Source organism: Prionailurus viverrinus, chromosome D3 (genome assembly GCF_022837055.1).
Source record: "Prionailurus viverrinus isolate Anna chromosome D3, UM_Priviv_1.0, whole genome shotgun sequence".
Lineage (NCBI taxonomy): Eukaryota > Metazoa > Chordata > Mammalia > Carnivora > Felidae > Prionailurus > Prionailurus viverrinus.
This window is the reverse complement of record NC_062572.1, coordinates 23,943,008-23,962,554: the sequence shown is the minus strand read 5'-3', so window position 1 is coordinate 23,962,554 and position 19,547 is coordinate 23,943,008. Positions and strand designations below refer to the sequence as shown.

At 40.0% G+C, this 19,547-nt stretch overlaps 1 protein-coding gene across 9 annotated transcripts in view; it reads left to right on the top strand.

Moving 5' to 3' along the window:
- MTMR3 (myotubularin related protein 3) overlaps positions 1-19,547 on the top strand; it is a 150,725-nt gene that overhangs the window by 117,497 nt on the left and 13,681 nt on the right. For all 9 annotated transcript variants that reach the window (XM_047827191.1, XM_047827196.1, XM_047827192.1 and 6 more), the window contains 7 exons: positions 3,943-4,039; positions 6,729-6,842; positions 10,960-11,165; positions 11,672-11,803; positions 12,875-12,986; positions 15,698-15,893; positions 16,695-16,880. In XM_047827191.1, the coding sequence (XP_047683147.1) occupies positions 3,943-4,039; positions 6,729-6,842; positions 10,960-11,165; positions 11,672-11,803; positions 12,875-12,986; positions 15,698-15,893; positions 16,695-16,880 (1,043 nt within the window). The remainder of the gene's footprint in view (positions 1-3,942; positions 4,040-6,728; positions 6,843-10,959; positions 11,166-11,671; positions 11,804-12,874; positions 12,987-15,697; positions 15,894-16,694; positions 16,881-19,547) is intronic.

The window sequence follows — 19,547 nt, the reverse complement described above, 5'->3', positions numbered from 1 at the left end:
ATGCAGTCCAGTAAGCGTACATTTAGATGACTGTACTGGGACCTTTGTTCATAGAAAAGAATGATTCCTCCTATATTTGAAAATCTGGAAGGGCTGGTTCTCACCTTCCCTGACTCTGGTGCTGTTCTTTTTCCCTTACATCCTGGGTAGAGGTCTGGCTCTTCTATCACAGGCCTTTAAGCTGTCTATAATTGTGGGCTCGAATACTCAGGATCACCCAGGGAGCTAGATTTTTTGGGGGGAAAATTTTTTAGACTGCCTCTTGACACTGGTTATGTTAGAGGGGCTCATTGCTTTAAAAAGGTTTTCATTCCCACTAAAATAAGAATTGCTGGACTGTTTGCATTTGTTGTACAAGAAATAACTAAATATTAAAAAAGGACACATTTCATTTGAGATTGGGGGAGGGAAGACAGGAGGGCTGAAATGGAAATATAAAGCAAAACAAAAAACTTATAACCAGGGGCAGCTGGGTGGCTTGGTCCGTTAAGCGTCTGACTCTTGGTTTCAGCTCAGCTCATGATCTCATGGGTCATGGGATTAAGCCTCACACTGGGCTCTGCACTGACAGTGAGGACCCTGCTTGGAATTCTCTCTCTCCCTCTCTCTTTGCCCTTCCCCCTACTCGTGTGCACTTGCTCTCTCAAGATGAATACACATTAAAAAAAAAAAAAAAAGATTCTCTTTCTCTGCCCCTCTCCCCCATGTGCGCCGTCTCTCCTCAAAAAAGAACAAGAAACTTACAACCGTAATATTTAAAATGGATTATAGTATATCTAGTATTGTGGAAACATGAGAATTCTTAGAAATTCTTAAGAGAAATCAGCAAAGAGATGTGCTTGGCATTCATTTTTCTGGCTGAATAAACATAAGGGAACTTCTAACACAATTTGGCAAAAGCCAGTTGAATTACTCATGTATTTAAGGTCTCCTATATTAAAAAAATACATATATATATTTTTAATGTTAGAGAGCATGAGCAGGGGAGGGGCAGAGAGAGAGGGAGAGAGAGAGAGAGACACACACAGAATCTGAAGCAGGCTCGAGACTCTGAGCTGTCAGCACAGAGCCTGATGCGGGGCTTGAACCCATGAACCATGAGATCCTGACCTGAGCCGAAGTTGGACACTTAACCGACTGTGAGCCACCAAGGCATCCCATTGCTAGATTTTTTTTTTAAAGCATTACTTTTCAAACTGTTAGTTGTTATGCACTTGTGGGTCATGAAATCAAAGTTTTAAAAATGAAATACAAAATGAAACACTTAGGATAGAAAATACCAAAATGAGTCACACATAGTAATGGTAGGTACAGTTTTGTGAAACTCTTAAAAATAAACATGTTATATTGGATTATGATATAAAACATAATTCAATTCTGATGGTCATTTTCAAAGTTAGGAAGTTAGTGCTTTAGAGGATACAAAGGTAATTAAAAATCTTTTTTCTCAAGGAACTTGAATAACAAATGCTTTATGCTTGCTAGGCAGTATATATTTCTTTGTCGCTCAGAACTTCATGCTCCTGATGATGGTTGTAAGCTTTTCTTTGGGCAACAGTTCTGTGTGATAAATTACCAGTGGTGGTGATGCTGGTGGTGATTTTGCCAGTGATTATTTTAAAGTATCTATGTGCTTACACTACAATGGAGGTACTAAGGTTAACAATCATTAAAGTACTTTTAACCTTTTGCAAAGACTTGGAGCTGTATGGAGGTGGGAAAAATCTCATTAATGAATGAATTTGGAAATTGTTACAGTTTTACAGTTTTTAGATTGGGATTATAAGTGAAAGACTGTCTAATATTCTTGATGGTCACTATTCTTGCAATTTGTAGACAGATGGCACCCCAATTTGGATAGCTTTTTTCCTATTTCAAAGCCCACATCATTTCTAAAATTTTTCCAGAATGGGATGCATTCAGCTGATTATTTCTTCCTGCATCTCTGCACCTCATCTTTTTATAGCTCTCCTTCAGGAAACGTATAATACCTAGTTTAAACTCAAGAAAAGCAGTTTAAATAGGAAGTAGTTTTATAGAATTGTCCTTCATTCAAGTAATTGGTGTTTGCTGTTCTGAAGCTCCACTCCCAGGGAGAGCAAAGCTTTATACTTTGATCACCAAAGCAATCTGCTTTGTGCTTTTGTTATTGTTGTTTCTCCCAGCCCCCACCAGCATTTACTTTACTACCTATAACACTACATATTAGAGATACTGCTTAATCGTTTTTTGTTTGTTTGTTTTACTGCCCTAGGACTCTGTGTGTTTTCAAGGAAGAAGGTTATTTCAGATTTAATGACTTTTATGTTAGGTTCATTTCTGCCTTTGTAGCTCACTGTCTTTAGGAAGAGAAAGCCAGTTTCATTAGGGCAAAATGTGGGCAGGTTATACTTGTTTGGGTGAATGTTCTTACAGGTGGTCAGCACTTTAGTTAGTAGTATGGTGTTTCCTGAGATTCCTAGGTACTGGGAGTTATTATAGTTTTGTGATCTCTAAAATTCTATAATCTATAAGCCTCTGAAAATAAAAAGATTTTTCTTATCTTATTTGGTGGCTTGACCTGGTCTGAGCTGAAATGAAGCTTGACTTATCTCATTTAGTGTGAATTATCCATGCATTTCACTGTAGAAATATTAATGTTTGATTAGTAGATCCTGTTGAGAGAGTGTTAACCTAATACTATATTATGTGCACTATCTTAACCTCCAGAAAACCTAAGTTTTGAGATCTGGCCCTTAGTCTTTCTGATGAGTTGTAGATCTATATTACTATTCTTGATGAACTTGGTATTATTTTTTATGTATACTGTGAGTGTGGACCTAGGAAAGTAGTCAGTGTAGTGACAAGGACTGGGTTTTGGGACCAGACAGACTTGCCATAATAACCTCACTCAGTCTCAGTTTTATCCTGTGTAAAATGAACTCAGTGATAACCACTCAGAGTAGGTAGTAGTGATTAGATGAGATAACCTAATTCTTTAAAAAAAAAAAAAAAAAAAAATTTTTAATGTTTATTCTTGAGAGAGACAGAGCATGAACAGAGGAGGGGAAGAGAGAGACACAGAATCTGAAGCAGGCTCCAGGCTCTGAGCGGTCAGCACAGAGCCCGATGTGGGGCTCAAACCCACCCGACCTGCGAGATCATGACCTGAGGTGAAGTCTGACACCTAACCGACTGAGCCACCCAGGTGCCCTGAGATAACCTGATTCTTGATCAAAATTTGAAGATGTGGAAACAGCCTAAGCATTTGTCAATAGATGAATGGATAAAGATGTGGTATATGTGTGTAATATTCCATACACAGGGATAATGGGCCATTAAAAAAAAGAAAGAAAATTTGGCATTTGTGACATCATGGAGGAACCTAGAAGTTATTATGCTAAGTGAAATAAGACAGAGATAGACAAATACCATATGATTTCACTTATATGTGGGATCTAAAAAACAAATGAACAAACGAAAAAACAGATACAGACTCATAAATACCGAGAACAAACTGGTGGTTGCCAGAGGGGAGGTGTGTAGGGGAAGGGCAAAATAGGTGAAGGGGATTAAGAGGTATAAACTTCCACTAGCAGAATAGGGTTCAGTCAGTAATACTATAATAACTTTGTATGGTGAAAGATGGTACCTGTACTTACGGTGAGCATTTCATAATGTACGTAGTTGTTGAAGCACTATGTCTTACACTTGAAACTAATGTAAATTGTATGTTAGCTATACTTCAATTAAAAAATTTAATTTCCTCATTTCTTTGTATATAGCCTTGTCCTGGCAGGGAATTTGTAAACTAAAACTAAATATATTTAAAACTAAAACTGTAGTTTTAAACTAAAACTAATATATATTTTCTTTATATAATAACTAGCAGGGTAGCTGTGCTTTTATTCTACCTGTTTTGCAAAATGGTATTCATTTCTTTCTGCTGTCCTTGGCCCCTAGGGGAGCATGTAACGTCAAGATTTAAAAACGAAGTGGAGCGGATGGGTTTTGATATGAACAACGCCTGGAGGATTTCCAATATCAATGAGAAGTATAAGTGAGTTGTATGGGACCCTGTGGACTGTGTTTCATAGCCAGTGCCTTTGCAGATACCCCAGTTCTCATGTGGCAGAACATGTGAACTTAGACATTTTCTTTCAATAGAGATTTATTACATCTCACTGCAGGGTCTTCAGAGTACTTCTTGAGCCTTCTGTTCCCATTGCTCTCACTGGAGTGGAAAAGTGATCCTTAATAGGATTCTAGCTAGAAACTTCTTTTCCACCCCCTCCAGGCCTCTGTTCTTCCTGGTGCATGCATTTCCTGGGCAGTATTGTGTTCACAGGTAGGCCAGCAGTTTCCATTGTTCTCATCACCAATTGACCTCACTTTGGAGATAGAATCAGTGATCTCACAAGCGGTGATAAAACACTCAGCAGGGAATTTTTATGACAAATTTTACTCCAGATTCTATGAAATAGACGTTAAGTACTATTCTTTCTAACTTCATAGCTTTGATCATTTAATCATTAAATATTAATATCATTAAATATTTCCCATTACCTGTTTCCTTAAAAGGTGTAAGTACTTTGATGTGGGGGAGGGCAGTTAACTACTATGATTTTGGTGATCCAGATTTCTATAAAACAAAAGAAGATTGTTCAAGAGATTTAAATTAATATTCTTAGGATTCCTTCTAGCAGTTGGAGGCATTAATCATTCCGTTTTTTGAGTTGTCTCAAATCATGATGGCTATTTTCCTGGTCTGTTTGTGGGTACCCATCAGAGCATTTCATTTTTAATTGGAAAAACTACAGCTAATTACTGTATGTAGCTCTTAACATGGACCTTGCCTAAGGAATTAAGAACCTTGGGGTGTTATGAAAAAAATGGGAGCTTTAGGTCTGTTGTACCTTTGCCTGGTCTCCATCACAAGATAAAGCAGAAAATGGAGGTGGAGACTGGAGGAGAGGCCTCAGAGAACCTGAGACTACAAAGCCTACACAGGCTTTGCTCATGTGTAACTCACATTTCCTATGTTGGAAACTGCTTATTTACATGTGAACAGCTAGTGTTTGCTAAAGAGGTGACTACTAGATAGTGTCATACTTCTAGGACAAGGAATACAATGATCAGAATATTGGGTGAAGTCAGAAAACTGAATTAAGCTAAGCTTGTTGGGAAAAAATGAGTTAAAAAGTCAGTTGTTTTTCAAAATCCCTATTCAGTGTTGGTTTTAAAAATCAACTTTTGGGGCGCCTGGGTGGTGCAGTCGGTTAAGCGTCCGACTTCAGCCAGGTCACGATCTCGCGGTCCGGGAGTTCGAGCCCCGCGTCGGGCTCTGGGCTGATGGCTCAGAGCCTGGAGCCTGTTTCCGATTCTGTGTCTCCCTCTCTCTCTGCCCCTCCCCCGTTCATGCTCTGTCTCTCTCTGTCCCAAAAATAAATAAACGTTGAAAAAAAAATACTTTAAAAATCAACTTTTGTCTTTGAGTCCACTGTTTCTACCTCAGAACCAGTCTTTAGGACATTGAAAAGTTCTTCCTACTACAAAGAAGGAGAGCTAAATTTACTCTTAAGTTTTAAACAAGACAAAAGAAATAAGACAAAAGAACAAAACTCATGGTTAGCACATTAACTATGGTCACCGTGTCGTGGTTGTTTTTAGGAGTTTATGGGAAAGTGTTAAGTTTGTAGAGCTACTCCTGGGCATAGATATTCTGTTGGTTTAGTGACTTTTAAATTCCTGATACTTAGTCTTCTGGAAATTGAGAACAAGATGGAGGAGATATTTAGTGCAGAATGATCAAAACTCCCAATTCTTAAGCTACTTTGTGTTCTCTGCCTTTTCCCTTAATGCATAAGGCTAGGGCAGGGGAGTGGTGGTGCAGGAGAAGGAGGATTTGTATATTTTAGGATTTGGATTAAAAGTCCTCTTGCCTTTACTATTGAAAAGGAATATTGAAATACCCATAGAGGGACATTGTCCTGTAAGTGAAATACCTATCAGGAATAACTGCTTTTTAGGGCACCAGCTTGACTAGCATGAAGCTACTGGCTGCTTCTTAATGAAAGCAGAGCTTTTTCCCCCTGAGAATAATTCTGCAGTATGTTTTATAGAAATTGTGATGAACAGCTCATTCACATTACTAACTTGGATCAGTGGGGCTGTGATTATGTATGCAGGTGGCCTGTCCTGTGGTACTGTTTCTGCATACCCATGTCTGCCCCTGTTACCTATAATTAGGACACATCAAAGAATACATTAATAATCCTATAAGGTCTCTGGAAACTTGAAGTTGTGGGCTCTTGTCCTTCTTCACATGTTTCTCTTTGATAGAAGCCTGAAAGAGTGAGAGTCTGGTAGAGGCGATAGACTTTCCTTCTGTAGTTAGATTGGGCATTTACTTTGTATAGTTAGAAATTATCTATGTGTTTTTTAAACAACAGAAAGTTACAGTGGAGTAACTGTCAACTCCCCTTATATATTACTGATGTTAAGATCAACAGATTCTCAAAGGCAGCAGGAGGTAGAACAGGCCATGGTAGTGTCACATGATATATACATAAGTAAACACTCAAGGCAACTGATTCTGCTGAATAGGCCAAGACTCAAGTAAAGCTCCTTATTTTTCAACTGGCTGTGGGGTAGCTTAATCAACATCCTTAACTGTGGTTCACCTAGTGTTTCTCCTTCTTTCTCTCTGTCTTCTTCTCCCACTCCCTCTTTCTCACCTTTCTCATTAGGCTATGTGGTAGCTATCCACAGGAGCTCATAGTGCCTGCCTGGATCACTGATAAAGAACTAGAGAGTGTAGCAAGCTTCAGGTCCTGGAAGCGCATCCCTGCTGTCGTCTATAGGTAAGTAAGCCTGGCCAGGCCCATCTTGGTCTGGTGTTACTCTCCACTGCATGAGGTGTGCTGCCTCTGCTGTTGCTAACCTGGGAAGGGAGACAAGGGTTCAGAGAACTTTCCAGGCAGTTCTGTGCTACCTTATTGTAAAATCCACTCTTACAGTGACACACCAGTGTTTACTGCATCCAGCACACTTGCTGATGGTTTATTTGATAAGAAAATTTTAATAGAAAAGTGGCTTGTCTTGCTATTTTAAATATACTTCTGACATTCTATGGAAGATAATATGCTTAATATTCAGCATTTAGCTTCAGATGTTGGCCTTTGGATTGAGAGAGATGAGTTCCAGAAAGTGAGAATTGGGAGTATAGAATTGAGTCATTTGCGATAGTCTTTGTGGTTGAAACTTCAACACATGAAAGAGTTCTGCTTTAAGAGGGAGCATTTGAAGAGGAAGGCTAGGGCTTTGCCAGGTAGAAGATCTCAGAGATGAAAGGCTTGAGAGCCAAGGGAGCAAGTCTAGAAGGGGGATGGTAGTGTGAACGAGCAGAGGTTTTGGAGTTCAGGTCTTTTCACTAATACTCCTTGCTAAGGCACTTAAAATAAATTGCCTAACTGGCCTCAGCCTGTTCCTAATTAGTAAAGTGGGAGTGATGTTCTTACTTTACAGGTATCCTGTGCCTCCTAAATGAATCTGTATATACTGGGCTTCTCTCAGCAGAGTAGGTTGTATTCCTGGGGGTTGCTTTTATAATTCATTGAGGAGCTCACTTCTCAAGGACTCATGTTAAGATTTTAAGAAAGCATTCCCTCTTATTTTGAAACTGTTTCACATGTCATCTCTTTGTAATATTTACATTCTCTATTTCATTTTCCCAGTTTACAGACTTTTAGGGCTTTCCTTGAATTTGGGCCAAACCAGTGGGGCTTAGTTAGAGACTCTTTCATGCCAGGAGGCATTCCATTGAAATATTGAGTTTGTATAGGAAGGGATTTATCTCCTTGTGGAATTTCCACTGAGGTAACCAGCTTGTTCATGTAGTCCACTGATGGCAGATTATGATGGCCATCCTGAATAGAGATGAAGAAGTATTTGTTTCTGGCCCAGTAGAATCTGTTAAATTTTCAATCTCAATTTTCATCACTGTTGTTTTCAAACACCCCTAGAAAAATAGGTCACCAAATTTACCTATCACTCAAGTGGCAGGGATGACACAGGAATTACAGAGCAGGGAGAGCTGAAAGGATTTGCATCTTATCAGTGATGGGCCCAGCTCAAATAGGGAAAGCAGCCAGCTGCTGCTCTGTGGCCAACAGCTGTGTTAGATCAGCAGCCCTGGCATTTGTAGGGTTTGTTGACTTTGAGAATGAGGGCAAAGAACTGTCACCGGGCTTTAGGTGAATTGTTGGTAGAGAGGCCTGTAAGTGCGAATTAAAGAAAAACTTTTTAGAATAAACATGGGAAACCTTTCTTCCCTTCTAAAATTTATTCTAGAGGGCACAAACCATAGGGTTTTTTCCCAATCCTTTCTAGAGACTATAGAGTATATATAAATGAAATTTTTATTTCCAATTTCTCTGAGAAAATCTCTCAAAGGATTACAAATGACAGTTCCTTAGTATAGTTACATAAAATCAGGCTTCTAGGAACTAGCCTCTGTTTTGGAAAATGTGTCTTGTATCTCTGAGCCCGTAACTGGGTTGTTAAATTATTGGGGAGCTTTGTCAGGGGTATGTTGAAGAATGTTCTGGAGATACTCTTCCACTCTCTGCTTTGCCAGCCCAAGTGGCAAGATACTTCCGAAACCAGCATACATTTATGGAATTTAGTTGTCTATAGACTGCAGTAATGATTCCTGAGGTTGCTAGCAGCAGTTACCTGACAGCACCACGCTGAACCAGCGCCTGATTTGTGTTTTTTCCCCACTGTGATGAGAGAGTGTTTAATTGGATTGATCACTGAAGACAGAGATGGTGCAAAGGGCATCCATCTGTAGTGCAAATCACACTTCCCCTCTTCGTGCAGAGTGGTTATTAGAAATTTCTAGTCATTTAGAGAGCTTGCCCAACACTAACTTAGGGATAGTTTAAATATGTACGTGTTTCTATATAAAATTGAAGCCTCTGTGTTCAGTAGGGGACTCATCCATTTGGATATCTTAATTTTTATACTTTTTCCTGATTTTTTGTTAAAATGGTAGAAATATTCTTTAGTGATTTTTAGCTGTATTGCTTTAGTTCTTGATCATGTGGTCTGAAGCATTTTAGAAGACTGCAGAAAACTGCTTAGTGCAACAGCTCAGTTGCAGTCTAGCTGTAAAGTACCATTACCCTTAAAACCCAAGATCCAAGCTGAAGAGTGCCATCTTGTGTTCCTCTTGGGCACTGTTGGGAAGCATTGCAGAGAAAGAGGATGCTCGGAAAGGCCCCCCAGCCTCTTTTGTGAAGGTTTGGCATCAGTCGGCTCAGTTGTTATCAGTGCCTATTATATATACTAGTTGGTATTTTAGGGATTAGTGAAGTTCTATTTCCAGTTGGGCTCCTTTCAGCAGGTGAGCCGGTTGAGCATATTGGCAATATACAAGTTGTTTCCTTGTCTCTGTGAGGGAGGATCTAAAAACTACAAGCAAACTGATGGTTCCAATGGAATTTGGTCATTGCCAAATTTAATTGGCTGTTCATGAGCTTTAGGATTAATAACAAAAATCTTTCTTACATTGTTCCTTGAAGATGTCACATAGATTCAATAGTATGTTTTATTTACATCCATCTGTATGTTAAATATGTGTTATGTGTGTGCATGCATGTGTATGTGTTTAGATTTTAATGGGAGGTAAGAAATTGATAGTTCCCCCCAGGATATAGGATTGGGGGACATTTAATTTTTTTGCTTACTAACTTCTTACTCTTCTTAGTTTTCTAATCAAAGGATTACTTTTATAACTTTTTGAAAACCACTTTAAGATTGTCACATACAGTTCACCCTTTTAATGCGTTCAGTTTGATTTTTTTTTTTTTTTTGCATATTCACAGAGTTGTGCAACCATCACTACAGTCAGTTTTAGTACACCTTTACCACCTCAGAAAGAAACTCCAGATCCATTAGTAGTCACTCTTTATTCCCTCCCTCCCCAAGCCCCCTACCCCAGGTTGCTAGTAATCTACTTTGCCACTATAGATTTGCCTATTCTGGACACTTCTAATAAACAGAATCATACCATATGTGAACTTTTGTGACTAACTTCTTTCACTTAGCATAACATACTCCAGGTTCACCCATGGTATAGCATTTATTGGAACTTTGTACCTTTTGATTGCCAAATCTTTTATAACTTTTTAATTGCTAAAATCACCTAAATTCCTAACGAGGAAAATACTGGGTTTTAATAGCATCTTGAAGTAGTCTTTTGAATAAGATTTCTGGTCTTAACTTCTTAAGAAAGAATCTGTTGGAGTATAGCTCATTGAGCTATCTGCCTATAATAAGAGCAGTTTGTGAGTCATGAAATCTCAGGGGATTTTGTAGAGTAGTCCACTGTGGGTCAGGTAAGTGTTTGAGTCCCAAAGGTGGGATCTTGTTTTGAAAAGAATCTCCAAAGCCAACCATAAGTGCACAGTTGCTGCAGTGGGGCCCTCAGAAGTTGGTGTGAAAACAAATTTTCCTGTTTCAGCATCTGTTATGCCAGGATTTTCAGGGGCAGTATTAAAAAGGAGAGATTAGTGTTTCATTATTGAGTAGCAGAATTAGTGTAGTATTTGTAGATTATTTCTTACCTGATTTTCCAAAAATAAATTTTAAGAGTCAAACATTTACTTAATGCATATTAATTTGTTTTTTTCTAAGAGAACACGTTTATCATTTTGTTGGTAACTCTACAAAGGTTTCTAAAATAGTACAGTATTTGAGAAAGATCCAGATAGGTTTTGTTGTTTGTTCCTGTTGCTATAGAAGATTTCTGCCCTTAGATGACTTGAAGCTAACTTTATATCACTTTCACTTACCTGTATTCAAGCTCTTCATTAATGCATTTAAAATCTACTACCTTACTTTTTGTGTGAGCACAGAGCATCTGAATGGGACCACTGAGATGGGTATAGTTGTTGTATGTTGTTGCTTGTGCAGGCACCAGAGCAATGGAGCTGTCATTGCCCGCTGTGGACAGCCGGAGGTCAGCTGGTGGGGCTGGCGAAATGCTGATGATGAGCATCTGGTGCAGTCAGTAGCCAAAGCTTGTGCCTCTGATTCCCGATCAAGTGGCAGCAGGCTGTCAACTAGGAACAGTTCTCGAGACTTTCCAAATGCAGGAGACCTTTCCGATGTGGAGTTTGGTAAGATGCTCCCTAGACCAATGGCACCAATTTTTATAGTGTCTTGTGAGAACTTTTTCTTGAAATGGCCTTCTCCTTGTAAGACATAGAATCTGTTTCATAGGAGAGAGCAGGCAAAGCTTTAATTGATAGGATTATTTGAGGAGTCACACATCTTGACAAAGAACCAGAAGACTCTTTAAGACTTGGCTTACTAGGACTAGAGTGTTGGTTGTCTTTCTTGTCACTGTGACAAGAATGGAGTATATACGCGATAGGGGACTTGGAGTGTCTCCAGACCATAGCAGGAGACGCCAGCCTTCATTAAAGGAGTACACATGTAGAAATGAGATAAAGGAGGTTATAGGAAGAAGTCCTGTGTATCAAGCGTTCTTGTTAGGTGGGCCTCACTTAATTGAGGTTTTGTTTGTTCTGTTATTATAAAACGTGTTTTTGGTTCTTATTTTGCACAATTCTGGGAGAGATGGGTTCATTCAGTTTTTCATCCCCACTCCTGATGTTCCTAGATTCTTCTCTGTCCAATGCTTCGGGAGCAGAAAGTTTAGCCATCCAACCGCAGAAGCTTTTGATCTTGGATGCACGCTCCTATGCAGCAGCGGTGGCAAACCGAGCCAAAGGAGGAGGCTGTGAATGCCCAGGTGAGGTGTACAGTGCTCTGTCCCATAACACTCTGTTCTTGTGAGCTCAGCTCATGCCCAGTTGGGTCTTAGTTCTCATTTTGAAATGAATGGCAAACCGTGTTCCTCAGCTGTCTTGAGAGAGCCAGAACTGTTTGGATTCTTAACACTGTAGTTTCTTTTCAGGGAAGAAACAGAGGATGAGGTGCATTGAAACCAAATAATCGGTTATTTTCCCAACCTTTAAGTGATTATAAATAAATAAATAAATAAATAAATAAATAAAGTAAGTAAGTAAGTAAGTAAGTAAGTAAGTAAAGTAAGTAAGTAAGTAAGTAAAGTCCTCCCCTGTAGTAAGTAAGGCCTGTTCATGTTTGCAAGTTGCTTCTTTAAGTGGCTCAATTTCTCAGCCTTCTGAAAGCTTTTTGTTACCTTTGACAGTAGGTTTACTCATTACTGACCTCACAGGAAACTCCCATATGGCTTCTACATAGAAAACCTGAGGTGGGAATTGAAGCAGCAAATACTGAATTCTAGCAAAGCACCTCTGTCCTGACCTGTAGCATCCCTACTATTTGAATGCTGGTTTTCTCCAAGAAGGAATCCCTTTAGTGCCAGATGTGTGCTGATGGAGCAAGTAGTGGCACCAAGCTCCTTATTCAGATGTGATTTAAACTGGAAGTTAAAAGCAGTTGACCCAAGGTGAAATTTGAATGCATAAAACGCATTGTTCTGCCAGCTTCTTTTCAAAGAAATTCCAGAGCTACAAGTTAGAAATGTCCCCAGAAGTAAACCTGGGGTCAGATGGAAGGATGTAGATCTTTTAAAAAAAAAAAAAAAAAAAAAAAAAGAAAGAAAGCAAGCTTGTTTTATGTCCATATCTTCACAAATCTTCCTTTTTGCAAAAACAGCTAAAATTCAAGCACCGTTTCCTCTCATAAAGGACTGGACTAATAGGCATCAAAACATTTCAGTTTCATTAGTCAGCAGCTATAGTGGGTTTGTTTTATAGCCAGTTTGCTGCTTTTAAATTTGGCCATGTGGGCTTTAAATTTAACATATTTTTGTTCTTTTTATTGTTATTCTCTGCAGAGTATTACCCGAACTGTGAAGTAGTGTTTATGGGGATGGCAAATATTCATTCAATCCGGAGGAGTTTTCAGTCTCTGCGGTTGCTGTGCACACAGATGCCTGATCCGGGAAAGTAAGACCTTGGCCTTAGCTTTAATTTTGTGTTGCTTTTTTCAAAAAGTGAGTTTAGAGGTGTCTTTTCTTCTGTTTCTTGATACACTTCAGTTTTACTTTCAGTCCCTGTAGGCATTCTGCTTTCTGTGTTAGCACAAGCACACAAAAGAGATGCTGGAGAAACATCTAGCCCTTTGAAAGGTTTAAAGATGTGGAGCACAGAACAGATCTCAGTCCTCAGAAAAGCACTACCTTCTTCTTTTTCCTGGGACCTCTTCCTTTTCTTCTACATTGTTTTTGGCTCATTTTTAATTCTTTGGTTTTTGACCTCTTGCAGTGACACTTACCTGCCTTAAGCTGGGATGTTTTACCTTGAAGAGTCAAAGTTTATTCATCATGTTCTAAAAAGGGTTAAGCTGTCTTTAAACCTTCTGTTAGGGGAGTTCCTTTTACATTTCCTTCTGATTCCTAAACTACCTCCTCTTACATACTAAGAGCATTACCAGATTTTTATTGCTTATTAAAAATGAATGGCTGGCATTTGCAGTGAGATAGGTGAATTAACACCCCCGCCTCTCAAGGGAACTGATTACTGATTGAATACGAGATAAATTAGCAAGAATCCTCTGTAAAACAAATGTGGACGATAAATATTTAAAAGTCCTCGTTTTACTATTTCAGGAAGCCAAAAATGGTGCAGAGAAGACAGAATTTTCTCTTTTCTTTGTGTTGGAGCCCATAGCTATTTCCCTGGGTTCTGTCCAGTAGATCTCCTGATCACATCAAGTTTTGCAGAATTCCTTGATTTATTGAGCCAAATGGCTGCCTGAACCACTTGTACTAACTCCTGGTAGCAAATGATTAAATTCATCACAGTTGGAAAAAGCCCAGAGGGTGAAGCAGTTGTCCTTGGGGAAAAGCCTGAGCAAAGGAATGAGTTTGCTGCTCTGCTTTGGGGATTAGGAGCTTGTATCTGCTACACATTTACAGAACCCGGCTAGCAGTACTCTCATTTCCAAAGGTGGGGCACTGAAAGAGCCTGGTTGAGGACTCACAAGATCTGCCACTAATTGACTCTGTGACTTTGGCCAAATGGCTAAATTACTGTGGGTATCAGTTTTCCTATTTATAAAATGAAAGGGATAGAATCAACACTACCTCATCTCAAATATCTGTATTTTAAAATTCTTTATTTAAAAGCTATTTTTTAAACTCAGAGTCAGAAAGATGTAATTGGCCCATACCTGGTCAAAAGGAATGTCTGGGGATTTTATTAAGGAAAAAGGTAATGCTTTGCCTGTTTTTTGGCAGCAAATCATAAGGCAGTACTGAAGCCTCCCTTGTGGGTAAAAAGAAGCCCTGGCAATGGTGGGATCAGCTATAAGCAAGCCTCTCCACACTTGTTGGAGGCCGTGGAGGGCTAGAGAATTGTGTGTTTCTGCTCCAGTTTGGGAATCGAACAAGGGAGTGTGGAGTGTCTCAGAACCTCCCTGGTTAGCTGATTGTGGGGGTAGTGTAGGCATGTTCTTGCCTAGTGTTGGCAGAAGGCTTCTCAGAGCCCCCTGACAGAAGTATTTATTCCCTCCTTTGATTTAGTGTTTGAAGGGCTAGACTGCTGTCTTAACTACAAATATGATCACATTTTGGAGAAATTAGAGCTTTTTGGGGGTGGGTATGTAAGGAGTGGAATTCATGACATGCACAAGGAACAAAATGTCAATATAGTTTAAAAAAAAAAAAAAATCAGTTTGTGATTACTCCCAAGCAGTAATTCTTGGGATCAGGTATCTCTTGAAGGTGTTTTCGAAAGAAGGTTCTTCTAGATCCCTGCTGAATCCAGTCTATATTAAGTCCAGTAATACTATGTAGCCATTAGTGTACTAATTTGTATGAATCTTAAGTCATTAGTATGGGCCAACCCAGTTTTAGTCAATAGAAATTCAAGATTTTAGTGGGTGTTAGGGTGTAGGGAGCAGATGCTGTTGTCTGCTATTTTTAAATGTGGCATCTGGCTTACATCCCCTTATAGACACATTTGTATTGTATGTGTGTTATTTGTGTATGTATATATATGTGTGTGTATACACACACATGACAAGTTTTTGAGAACTTGTTGGGTATAGTTGCTGATCATTAAATATAAGTACTTACTGTTTTATAATGTCTGAATAGCTGCATTTCCTTCAGGAGAAGACTCCAGAAAGAATTACTCTTCCTATACTGGGTTATATAACTACCATGGACTGAAAAATATTAAATGTTAATTGTCATAAGTTAGCCATAAGATTTCTGGAAAAAATTCCTATTATTGTCTTGTTTCTGAAGCTGCCCTCTATTGCATAGTAGAGCTTAGGCCTCATCTTTGTACATGCTTTGTAAAGACAGAGGTTGTTTTATTTTGGCAGTGTTTTATTTGGAGGGAAAAATCCTTGGGAATTGCTTAATTTCATGGCTATTTGGCATGATGCAGTAAATCATACAAATCAGGATTTCCTCATCCTCCTTTTTTTTTTTTTTTTTTTTTGAAAGAGAGCAAGCATGCATGGGGGGAGGGGCAGAGGGAGAGCAAGAGAATCTTAAGCAGGTGGCACATTCAGCATGGAGCCCTGATGTGGGGCTTGATTCCATGATGCTGGGATTGTGACCTGAGCTGAAATCAGGAGTCAGATGCTCAACTGACTGAGCCACCCAGGCACCCTTCCTTATCCCCTTCTGTTTTTATTTTTATAGTTGGCTCTCAGCTCTTGAAGGCACAAAATGGCTCCATCACCTGTCTGTGCTTCTGAAGTCAGCACTTCTGGTAGTGCACGCTGTGGATCGTGATCAGCGGCCAGTACTAGCACATTGCTCAGATGGCTGGGACCGCACTCCCCAGATTGTGGCATTGGCTAAGCTCTTGCTGGATCCTTATTACCGAACCATAGAGGTGGGTGCATCCAAAGAGTAGGATTTGTTACTTCAGTACAAGTGGGGGAAACCTTGGAGGGTTTTATGATCAGTTTTGGTCTTGGTGGTTAAGTCTAAAGAAAATGAAATTTGTTTTTAAATCTTTCATCCTTTACCTTGAGCTAACTTGTGGTGGTGCCTGCCATCATTCTTGTGCCATTTTATAAAATGGAGCAGATTGTGGATAACAAGGTATTGAGAATACAGATGTGTTTTCCTTTGCACTCTGTCTACTTGGAAAAGTTTTGGCTACCCCCGGAAAATGGGGCTTCTGTAAAAGAATCTTGGCATGCTTATTATGGTAATAATGGGTCCAGATATCACTACAGTGTTCTGTGAAGAAAGCCCTACTCTGAAAGAACCACATGTTGGGTTAGAGATGTAAGAAAAACCATAAAGGTGTCCTAAAATAGATGTAAATCTGGAATGGGGAAAGATTTTAGAAACAATACTTTCTTTGTAAGTATAACACAAAATACAGAACTAAAAAATTAGAAAAAAATGTGGCTTTTGTATAGTGAATGAAAGAGGCTAAAAAGTATAGACTCAAGAAAGGCTCAGATAAATGCTTAGTACCCTTTTGATGATTATGGAATGGAGTAGAGGGAAGTGGAGAATTGCCCTAAGCTTGTGTCCCATGGAGCTTATGGCTGTGGGGCTGGGTTAGGTGTTTCTGTTGGCCTTACTGGGAGCTTGTTAAAAGGGATTGCTGCTCTTAATCCTGACAGGCTCGGGACTGTCACAGGCTCAACAGACAAGCACAAATGGTCTCTCCCTGCAGGGTTTCCAGGTCCTTGTGGAGATGGAGTGGCTGGATTTTGGACACAAGTTTGCTGACCGGTGTGGTCATGGGGAGAACTCAGATGATCTGAACGAACGCTGCCCGGTGTTTCTCCAGTGGCTTGACTGCGTTCATCAGCTTCAGAGGCAATTTCCTTGCTCTTTTGAGTTCAATGAAGCATTCCTTGTGAGTTTGGGCTTGTGATTCTTCATTTTGGGGACTTTCTAAAATGGGGATGTCAATGCAAATGTTAGCTAGTTTTTACATGAAATGATACATCCTTTTTAGAATTTAATAAGGAGCCATTCTCCTATTTTTAATTAAAAATAATGTATGGGTTTATTCAGTGAATCCAAGTGTGTTAGGTTTGCATAAAGTCTGTGTTGTTGTTTTAAAAATTTTTAAAAATGTTTATTTATTTTTGAGAGAGAGAGACACACACACACACATAGACATGGCACAGGCAGGGGAGGGACAGAGAAAAAGACATAGAATCCAAAGCAGGCTCCAGGCTCTGAGCTCTCAGCCCAGAGCCTGACCTGATGCAAGACTCGAACTCACAAACCTTAGATCATGACATGAGCCAAAGTCAGACACATAATTGACTGAGCCACCCAGGTGCCCCAAGTCTCTGTATCGTTTTAAACTTAGGTTTTATTTTTTTTATTTTTTAAAGTTTATTATTTATTTTGAGAGAAAGCATGCAAGTGAGGCAGAGGCAGAGAAGGGGAGAGAGAGAAAGAATCCCAAGCAGGCCTCACACCATCAGCGCAGAGCCTGATGTGGGGCACCAACCCACGAACTGCAAGACCATGACCTGAGCTGAAGTTGGACACTCAGCTGACTGAACCACTCACTCACCCCTAAACTTAGCTTTTAAAATAGATGATGGAGTTTGGGGCGCCTGGGTGGCTCAGACGGCTGAGCGTCTGACTTTGGCTCAGGTCATGATCTCACGGTTCGTGGGTTCAGGCTCTGTGCTGACAGCTCAGAGCCTGGAGCCTGCTTCAGATTCTGCGTCTCCCTCTCTCTCTGCTGCTCCCCTACTCACACTGTGTCTCTCTCTCAAAAATAAAGATTAAAAATTTTTTTTTTAAAAACTAGATGATAGGGCAGGTGAAGGGAAAGAAATAGATGATAGAAGTCCTAAGTAGTTAGAAATAATAGGGGTGCTAGGCTGGCTCGGTGGAGCATGACTCTTGATCTTGGGGTTGTAAGTTCGAGTCCCGCCTTGAGTGTAGAGATTACTTAAAGCTAAAATCTTAAAGAAAAGAAAAAGAATGGCATATCCTCTGCTCCCTCCAGTCCATCTGCCAACCCCCCTGCATGTGTTCCATACTTCCTGCCCCCCTCCTTTGACAGAGAACTCCCTGCCCTTGCCCTGTTCCAGCTCTTCCCTCCCAGCTCCCACTGCCTGTCTTCTGCTCGGCTGCATGGCGCCAGCCTTTCCCTCTCTACTACATTGTTGCCATTAATACATAAACATAGCCTAGTGCCTCCCATCTCCTCAAAACCCTTTCTCAGCCTTGCATCTCTTGCCAGCTATTTGTCTCATTTTCTGTATTTCATTTCTTCATGGTAGAGCTCCTTAAGTCTTTGGCATTTACTGTCTCAAATTCTTTTTTTCCTATTTCCTCTTAAACCTGCTCTAGTCGGGTGTTCACCCCACCAGTTTACCAGAGCTGTGACCTTCATATTAATCCATTAATCAGCTCTCAGTTTCATCTCGTGAAGAACATTTTTTTTAATTGAGGTATAATGGACAATATAACATAGTATTGATTTCAGGTATACAACATAATTCAGTATTTATATATTGTAAAATGATCACAATAAGTAGTTAACATCAATCACCACATACATTTTTTTCTTATGATGAGAACTTTCAAGATCTCCCTTAGCAACTTTCAAATATACAATAGAGTATTACTACCTGTGGTCACCATGCTGTGCATTACATCTCCATGACTTGTTTTATAACTGGCAGTTTGTATCTTAGACTGTCTTTGTTTTAATGTTTGGCACTGTGTAATCACACCAGTCTTGAAACCCTTTCTTCAGTTGATTCCCAGCACATACTGTCCCTCATTTCTTCCCTGCCTCACTAGCTGGTCTGTCTCTTGTTCTTCCTTATCTCCCCATTGCTGAATGTTGGAATGCTCCAGGGCTTAGCCTCCAAGGTACTTCTGTATCTTATTGCCTCTTGGGGGATTTCATCCAGTCCGATACCTGTAATTACTCTCCATGATTCCCACGTTTATAATAATGTCTTCAGCTTAGATCTCTCCACTAACTCCAGACTCACATATCCAACTGTGACTGCTCAGTATCTCCATGTGGATGTCCTAATGGTATTTCAGACTTTTCCTGTTCAAAGCTTGATTCTTGATTTCCATATCTTTCCACCCCCAAATCTGATCTTCCAAGAGGTCTTCCACCTAACCAAGTGGCAACTCAGTCCTTCCATTTATTTAGGGCACAGTTATTTAGTTATGTAGTCACAGTTCTTAAAATGGCCTGCAGAGCAATACTAGCGGTTTCTTGTCTGCATTAATTTCCTACCATTCCCTTCCTTGTGCAGTATTCTTCGGTCACACTGGCCTCCTGTTCTTGGAAATTGCAAGCACACACGCACCTCAAGACATGCTGGCTATTGCCTCTGCTGGGAGCATTTCCCCCTCAGATACCCACTTGCTCTTTCACTTCCTTCCCCTGCTGCCCTGCATGTGTCCTGTCCTGCTTACCCTGCCTTACTGTGGTCCACAGCATTGGTCACCCCTTCCCCACAACTAGAACCAGCTCCATGAGGGCAGGATAGTTGCTGTCCAGGACCCACAGAAAAGTCATTAATGA